The sequence below is a fragment of the Ictalurus punctatus genome, chromosome 16, assembly GCF_001660625.3.
Source record: "Ictalurus punctatus breed USDA103 chromosome 16, Coco_2.0, whole genome shotgun sequence".
NCBI classification, from domain to species: domain Eukaryota; kingdom Metazoa; phylum Chordata; class Actinopteri; order Siluriformes; family Ictaluridae; genus Ictalurus; species Ictalurus punctatus.
The window spans coordinates 9,910,583-9,920,002 of record NC_030431.2 but is presented as its reverse complement, the minus strand read 5'-3'; the positions used below and the strand labels follow the sequence as shown (position 1 = coordinate 9,920,002).

Below are 9,420 nucleotides of genomic sequence, written 5' to 3'. Positions count from 1 at the left end.
GCTGGATAGTCAGAACCCAGCTCACAGCTGAGGATCGGTGCAACAGAGCAATCTTCCTCTATATCCACAAAGCCTAGAGTGTCGTCTGTCTCCTGTGTACTTTCTCATTCCCACAGGATATGAAGCATTCTCTACCGAAGAATTGACACCAAGATAGTGGACTTCTGTGTGCAGTAGAGGACACGACTGCCATCTGCTAAACAAAAGGTCAGTCTCTGTTACTCTCTATAATCACACAGAAATGTTCCTGTATATGTAACTATCTATGTGCTGCATATAATCTGTCCAAAGTCATTACTGTTATTGATGAGTTATTGTCATAAATGATTGACAGAGAAATTACAGGGCAGTTTTTTTTTTGTGAACAGTGTATATTAGCAGGAATTTGATTGCTCCACTAGTCAACAGGAGCTGATCTTAGAACTGCAACAAGGCACAATGAGCAACAGCATATATCGCTCACATTCTCTCACTCCTTGTCCTCTTTGGTCTGTACTTTTATTCTTCAAAATTCAGTATAACAAAACTTTCCTCCACAGATTTAAATATTAAATACTACAGTATCTTATTATGAGTATCTTATTACAATAAATACGATTCAACATAAAGCACAATATGCAACACAATATGCAGCAGCAGACTGGAGGAAGTGCAGACAGAAGCATTATTATACCTGTCTGGCCCTTATCATAGAGACAAAAAATTAAGTCTGAGAGTTTTTACCCAATTAGTTTGTATTTAAAAGATGTAATGCAGTCTGCAAGGACTTTGTGATGCACCTGTAGACATGGATGAGCTCTGTTTGCTCATCACCATTTGAAAAGAGGCTGGTCAGCCCTTTTTTATTAAAGTTCAGCCATGCTGTGTGCCCATGGTGATGGGAGTCCAGGAATGTGAAGCTGCAGAACCAGTTCACAATATCCTGTTTGATGTAAATGGATGTGTGGTCTGATATCTGAAATCACTGACCATCTTTTTAGTGTTTTTGACATCAATAAACTAATTACTGAACTGAAGCCATTCTTTCAAAAGTATGACCTCCTTCTTGTAAGCCATTTCTTTAGTGTTGGAGATCAGACAGCATATTTTATAATGGAATTGGAGTTGTGCTTGTATCCTGTATGGATAACTGATGTGAAGAGATGTTACTACCTGTCTACAAGCACTGAGGTCAGCCAGTAACTGGTCTTTAATCCAGTTGCAGAGTGATGTTCAGATCCTGAAGCTTAGTGTTAAGCTGTATTCCACAAATAGCCCAGTTTAGCAAGAACAAGAGCCCAAATGTGCCAATAAGGCCAATGGAGCTCAGATTTTTCAAGAGGATTTATAGTCACATTAGAAATAGTTTAATGGAATATTAATGGAAAATTTAACTTTTGAACAGGAACTATTTTTGGAGGGGGGAACAACTCAGTAGGGGAGCAAATGATCAGTAGAATTTTTAATGAAAGGAATGAAGCAATAACAGGAGTCAGTTTTCATCAGGGATAACCTAAGCCTGGTTCTCACTCACAAATTGAAATAAACCTCAGGGGTTCACAACGTTTGAGAGGAAGCAATTGATGTTATGAAGAAGCTTGCACAGAGCACCCTAGAGAACAGGGACTGCCTTACAAAACAGAACGACTGGCGCAACAAGGTCACTTAAATAAATCCTGGCTCCAAATTACATATGAGGGAGTGTGGAAAGAGTGGATGCTTTTTATTTCTACCAACTGAAAATGTGAAAATACTGACAACAGGAAGAACTTGTGTTATAATGTTATTGATTCCAGGAACTAAAATAATGAACAAAATGCAAATGAATAATATTGTCAAAAGACTCAGGCTTAATCTGCATTTAATTTGCTCAATTCTCCAAAACAAACAGCCAAAAGGTCAAGAAAGCCCACACATAATATCAACCTGGTGAAGGAATTGAGCAGTGGGAGGCTGAACCAGTTATATTTGATTGCATCAGTAATTCTATCTATGCTGTAAAATCTTTTGAAACGTGTGTGTGTGTGTGTGTGTGTGTGTGTGTGTGTGTGTGTGTGTGTGTGTGTGTGTTTGAAAGAGATTACGATCAAATAGCTGCCTTTCCATTAAAAGCCAGATGTGTCTGCTTCATGTGGACATTCTGAGCTACCCATTGTGCAATTCAATTAGACAAAAAAGATGCTGCTAATTCTCATGCTGGAGAGCACGCGGCTCCAGGCACACATGAGCTAGATAATGAATGTAATGATGAAGGAATCAGATTCAGAACAGCAGAATAAACCCCTGATGTTAAATGTGCAATCTCAGAGGACATCACTCTTCAGCCCTAATGCCTTGCAGTGCCTTAACAACTCTGCTTATCAGCTGGTATAATAACCTCTACTCCTTTCTGGCAAGGTTTTCCACTGGATTTTGAAGTGTGGCTGTGGGGATTTGCTCATTCAGCCACAAGTGCATTAGTGAGGTAGGCACTGACGTCAGGTGAGGAGGCCTGAGGTGCAGTCAGTGTTCCAGTCCAAAAGTGTTCAGTGAGGTTGATTTCAGGTCTTTGTGCAGCCCATTCAAGTTTTTCCACTCTAACTTTGGCAAACCATATCTTCATGGAGCTCCCTTTGTACACAGGGGCATTGTCATGCTGTAACAGGTTTGGGCTTTACTATTGTGTGCTTCTAACTTTGTGAAAGGCCCACACATAGGTGTGATGACCAGATGTCCACACACTTTTGGCCATATAATATATCTACTGAGAACTTTATTTCAGACATAATGCCACAGATGGTCACTCTGTTATTAATTAGTTTGGAAGCAAGAACTTTTGTTGCCTTGAAACATTTCAAGTGTAAACAATCTATAGGCTTATTATTTCATCATGATCATCAAGTGCCCAAGGTACAACATATGCCTTAACTATTTTTGTTCATATAATAAGCTTCAATACTTTTTTGTTCAGATGTTTGTTTCTGATATTCAAGCTTTTTCGATAAACAGCCCTCCCAACATTCCTCTCACAAAGCCCAGAAAGCCATGACATTTCCCCACTCAGGTGCTTCACAATCTATTATTCATAGTGTGCCAGTGGTTCATGGACAGTAAAAAAACAACAACAAAAAAACAAGTGACCTTCTCTCCTTCTGAGTGTGTGTGTGTGTGTGTGTGTGTCTGTGTGTGTGTGTGTGTGTGTGTGTGTGTGTGTGAGTGAGTGAGTGAGTGAGTGAGTGAGTGAGAGAGAGAGAGAGAGAGTGAGAGAGAGAGAAAGGGACTGACCCTTTGTGGTCACCCAGGACTTCTAATGCACCAACACTCTGACACACCAAATCACTCACTGGCTAATAATCACACAAATATGCATGTTGCCAGGATACAAAAAGCATAATTAAACACTATTAGTGACCTCTTCAAACTGGATCTGGAGTACGTAACTGTCCTGCGTAACAATAACAGCTACAGACATATTAATAAAGGATGAAATAGACAGAGTTGTAAGAACTCTAATGGCCTAAAATAATCTCTGAGTAATATTTGTGGATGTAATTGTGTTCAAATGGAAATGGGGAAGACAAAAGTAGAGGAAATTAATTGGTGTCCTTATGGAGTGACAGATAGATTAAATATTTTAGCTAGTTTACCTTTACTACTTGCCAGTCTGTGGCATTGTATTAAAGTGTAAAGCTGTTTAGAAAAATGGTTCTCAATCCCAATCATGGGGATCCACTGGCCTGGTCAGCTTTAAGTCTCCCCTACACATGAACAAGGCCCTGAACTCATTACAGTGCCCTTGGTGAGCTGGAGCAAGTCTAAAATATATATAAAACTGTGTGGGACAGTGGCTTTACTAGATTGAAGTTGAGAATCCACTTCAGTAAGGGACATGGAGTAACTCAAATATTCATTCAGCAAAACTGTTACTTCAAAACATCCCTAATTCATTTTCTGCTCTTTGTTCAATATGTTCATTGTCTCTTTCATAACATATCTACATCAATGATAGTTTGGTGTTTATTACTGTGCCACTGAGGTGATGTGGTGGTTAAGGTGTGGCCATAAATTTATACTTTGAGGCCACAAGATAATATATTTGTCACATAGATCACATAATGGAGGTTAGGACAGATGCAAGGGCAGATAAGAGCTTTATTAGACAATTGATAGGCTGACAAATCCACAGGGTTAGGCAGAAATCAATAACCACAATCAGGCAAGGGTCAAACAACCATGCAAACAATCCAAACTAGGCAAGGCAGAGAATCAAAGTCAAAAAAAAAAAAAGCTTAGTGCCCAAACAGTCTCTATTATAGTGTGGTGTGATGTTGCTTGTGATCAGGAACAGGTGTGTGTGATTACTCCTCATGAGACGGTTAAGTGTCTGTGTGTTACATTGGGAGTTGTAGTCGTTTGCCATGTTTGTAGTTCACCATGCATTCTGGGAAATGGAGTTGCTAGTTTGTCTTGACATGACAATATTGAGGCTACAGACTACATATCTTCTTTTCAGAACATAATAATGAATCACCATGTCACCTCAGTGGCTCTGCAGTTTCTGCTCCCTGGCCTATAACGTTGTTTAATACAAAACACTGTCTATTACTGTTCATACTGTATGTATAGAAATAGTAAAAAATTATATGCTGTAGTAATATCATATAGCAAAAATTAACAAATAAAACGCTAACACACCAATCAATGAATGCCTTGTGTCTTGTCTTCTGCAGGCCTCTGTGAGCATCTATCTGGGATGGATGGCCAGGTGGAGGAGCTGAATGGAACTGAGTTAGAGGGACAGAGCTTTCTGCACTTCAACCCAATGACTCTTTCCACTGGGACTGCTGCGGTCTCATCCAGCCGCACTGAAAGTGTCTACGTTTATCTTTCTATCTTCCTCAGCCTGCTGCTCTTCCTCCTCACCCTCCTGGTCATCACCCTGCACAGGCTGAAAAACATCATTTCGTCCAGTTCATCCTATCCAGAGTGCAGCAGCGAGGCAGGCAGTTCATTCACCAACATGGAGATCTGCAGCCTGTCTTCACAGAGATCAACAGTGTCATCGTTGTCCTGCTAGTGACACACATGAGGCTAACAAACAAGGCCATTTAAGGTTATGATAAATGCAAATGTTTTATAACATTAAATCATTATTTTTATGACTTGTTGCTATAGTCATATCTTATGTTATTATCAGTAGAAACCACCAGAAAACCTATTCATAACAGAAAAAAAATAAACAATGGGGGTATAAAAAAGGTTAAAGGTCAATATTCCGAGGGAAGATAAAACGTCTCACCCAATCTATCAAATTTGGAAGTGTTTTTTTTCTTCCAAAGTACATGTCTATTAAAAATTATTTACACTACCAGTCAAATATTTGGACACACCTGCTCATATAAGGGTTTTCTTCGTTTATTTTTCAGAATAACAATCAAGACTATGAAAAAACATTTGAAATACAACAATTGAATTATGCATTGACTAAGAAAAATCAAAACTATTTTATATTTTCAGTTATTAACAGTATTCATACTTGGCATCTCCCAGTCAGCTTTATGATGAGCTTCACCCAGAAGGCTTTTCTTAAAGTTCTCAGAGATCCTCTCTGCTTCTCTGCTAAAAAACAACAACAACAACAACAACAACAAACAAACAAAAAAAGAACTACTGTTTGGGCAAACAATTACATTTTAAGTAAAAACTAATTGTTTTGTGTAAAAAATAAAAAAATAAAAAACTTATTAAAGATAATATTTTTATTCAGATACTAATGTATTGACTTCACTATTTACATTTGTCTTAAAAACAAATTTCAACCATAAGCCTTTAGTAAAAGGTTTTTAAGATAAAGAAAAATAAATATTCAATCTAGTGTGTCCAGATTTTTGACAAGCATTGTAAATAAGGTGCAAAAGGGTGATTTGAGAATTTAAATATTATATATATATATATATATATATATATATATATATATATATATATATATATATATATATATATATATATATATATATATATGAAATTGAGAATTAAGAGTATGATCCAGTCTGTAAAGTGGCATGGATGATAGTCTTAATTCTAATGTAGAACCTATGTAGAGGCTATCCAGTGCTCCCAGGATAGCCTCCAGACCACTCACAACCATGACTAGGATAAAGTGGATAGTGTGGAAATTAAGAGTTCAGAACTCCAGGTTGATTCTTACACACCAACTTTAATGTTGTTGCCATTTTACTGCTGATTTCATTCAACCAAATTACTAACCCTGCATCCCAATTGGCATTCTTATATTATGTATTAATAGTATGAACAGTGGTGTTTGAAAGTTTTGAATTTTCAATATATCTGCATAAATATGATCTAAAACATCATCAGATTTTCACACAAGCCCTAAAAGTAGATAACGTGAACCCAATTAAAAAAATGAGACAAAAAATATTATATTCTCCAAAAGTGTTTAAGTAGGAAGCCGACAATCGTTAATTATTATTAATAAATTGTGCAGATTTTATTTTCTTTTAATCTGATCATAGGTTTCTTCAGAAATTGTTCAAGACTAACATTTCTATGTCCTTCAAAGAAATCCGGTAATGCCTGTAGTTAATAACAGCTGATTTAATTCATATTGATATTTCATATTTTGCTGAGGTACAGTACTCTTTTTGTGAAGAAAAAGTACATACTTTTGAGGTTGTAGTAAAAGAGTATGCAAGTACTGGGACATACTAGCATGTCGTGTAATGGAAGAGAACGTTGTTGCCCGGAAGATAACACTGTCACCGTAAACAAACTCCTTGGTGAATTTCAGCTTTTCTTCATTCATTATTCCTTAAGTTATTATTCATTTATTCTATATAGTTTAATTTATCATATCCTTGATTGTTTTCCCACATTTCATTTACACCTCTCTAAAATGCATTCTTGAAAGCAAACCAAACCGTCACAAAACTCCTCCACTCTTGCACAAGGAGTTGTGGGCAATATTAGCTGAAAATGTCCATGGATCCACACTTCGAAAATCTACCAGAAATAGTAGACCATCCCGGTACCTCTGGGATACTCATTTCAACATACTACAATTTGGGACATACTAATTCTCATCTCAGATACTATTTAGTACGAATAGTATGCCGATTGGGATGCAGGGTAAGTTTGGTTTTATGGAAAGGGGTGGAGCTATGCACCTATGTTCCTGCAGGGTGGGGCCTAATTCTGGGCCTGAAAACTGTAAGCCAAAGCCAGAATTGAAGACCTAACAAGATCCACTGCATGGCAATGATATGAGTTTAAGGAATCTCTGAAAATATATGATTATTGTAGATTTCAACAATTATAGACACTTATAGGCCTTGAACAAGTAACATAAACATCTGTTTGTTTACACTTTTATTTATAGTGCCTTAGCATATTTTCTACCATGATTATATTCTAAAAAATTGTTTTATATTGTTTTGAAAAGGAGCATATCTAACAACACTGTGGGAAGTGACCTAATTAATAGGTGTAACATTAAAACTTATAAGAGGAAAATGGTACCAGAGGTGGGTAATAACGCGTTACATTTCCTTGAGTAACTTTTTTGGGGAAAAAGTACTTTTAAGAGTATGTTTAACTGGTCATACTTATACACTTACTGAAGTTCATTTTTAATCACAGAAATGTACTTTTACTTCACTATATGCGGTGGTGTTTCTCCATTACTGTTAAATATTATTGAAAAATGTAGTTTTAATCGTTAGTTTATATCATGTATAATGAGGTCACGAGTCTCGCAATACACTGTAGTGGTCTGAATGCGGTTGCAACAACCGCTAACTTTTTTAAGAGGCAATACACACACACACACACACACACACACACACACACACACACACACACACACACACACACACACACATTTTCTCTTCTGTTCTTATTCATAGTCTGTTCTTTTGTTTTCTGTTGTCTTGTTTAAATGCAGATGCTGACAAGTTTGTGTTGTTAACATGTGAAAATAAAGACAGTCAGCTGTTGGGAAAATGTTTGTTTTTTGGGGTAGTGTGTGAGATTTTGTGTTGAAAATGCTTCATTTCAAACCCAGGTTTTATATCATATAAACATAACAGACAGGCGTTGATGTGTGTGATGTGACGTTGGTGTAACTTACAGTTCTCCATGTAGTCTGAGATTCAGGATTTCCCCTTCATTTCAATCAGATCTGAAGTAACTAGTAACTTACTACTTGAGTAGTTTTCTCATTGGATATATTTTATTACTCTTACTCAAGTAATTATTAACATTATTACTTTTACTGTTACTTGAGTAATTATTTTTATAAGTAGTTTTACTTGTACTTGAGTCAAATTTTTGGCTACCCTACCCACCTCTGGATGGTACAGAGATTATTAGGAGTTTGGTGCAGAGGGAAAAAATATATATGGGGGCAGGAGGGGTTGATGCAACACTCATGACCTGTGTGTCTCTTACTGTTTGCAGTGTAATGAATATTCAATGAAATTCAATTTAAGGCCCATGAAACACAAACCATGCCCTGTTATTAAACATGCTGCAAATTAGTAAAATTAAGCTTTAAGGAAATGTGCATGATTTTACAAAATGAAATAGGAGTTTAGTGTTTTAGAGTATGAAATAGCTTGAGTATTCTCTATGTATCAAGTTAAATATCTGATCAATCTTGTACCTGAGTGCTCCATGACAGTGAATAAAGAACTGTCTTATGAGTAGCTATTATTAAATCAATACAGGATTATATCTCAGCAACGTGGACTGCAATATATGTTACCAAGGTCTCTTATCCCTGACTGCTGCACAATACTTTTATGCAGATATTTAGTACAGTCAAAATACACTCTATAGTCTGTGGGAAATGGCCATCAAAAGTAGGCTTGCCTTTTTAAACAAAGGACTTTGTTTCAGTAACATGGGGTGGAATATACCAAATACTCTTTATTACATAAATGTGTTTATGCTCTAACTTGTCCCGGAGTACACCAACTGTTAATATAGACAGGTCCGGATTAAGCATTCAGAGCCCCCTGGGCACAATGTCTTGTCTTGTTTTTATTGGTTATACATGGTGTCATTATTTACACTAACTGAAAATAGCAAAATATTCTATTTACACTAAGTGACAGTAACAGCATTTTCTTATCGAAATGCTATTTACACTAAGTGAAAATAAATGACAATATATTCTATTTATGTAAGGCTTTATAAAAGTAGCAATAAGTGCAAATAGTTGTTAGATGCTATTTATACTTATAAATAGTGGCAGATACTATTTGTACCTCAGTATTGTTGTACAATAACAGGATAATAATAATAATAATAATAATAATAATAATAATAATAATAATAATAACATGCGTAAATTACTATTTTTATTAAAATTATTATATGGATGCCACCATTATATATATATATATATATATATATATATATATATATATATATATATAT

At 36.0% G+C, this 9,420-nt stretch overlaps 1 protein-coding gene across 1 annotated transcript; it reads left to right on the top strand.

Moving 5' to 3' along the window:
- LOC108276652 (serine-rich and transmembrane domain-containing protein 1) lies at window positions 1–5,873 on the top strand. Its single transcript, XM_053686828.1, has 2 exons — window positions 1–207; window positions 4,689–5,873. Exon 2 carries the CDS (start codon window positions 4,712–4,714, stop codon window positions 5,033–5,035), a length of 324 nt encoding a protein of 107 aa, XP_053542803.1. The 5' UTR covers window positions 1–207; window positions 4,689–4,711; the 3' UTR covers window positions 5,036–5,873.
- The last annotated feature ends 3,547 nt before the right edge of the window (window positions 5,874–9,420 follow it).

What these genes read in the sequence shown, in the direction of transcription:
- LOC108276652 (XM_053686828.1), top strand. Translation starts at nt 4,712, where the DNA reads ATGGATGGCCAGGTGGAGGAGCTGAATGGAACTGAGTTAGAGGGACAG.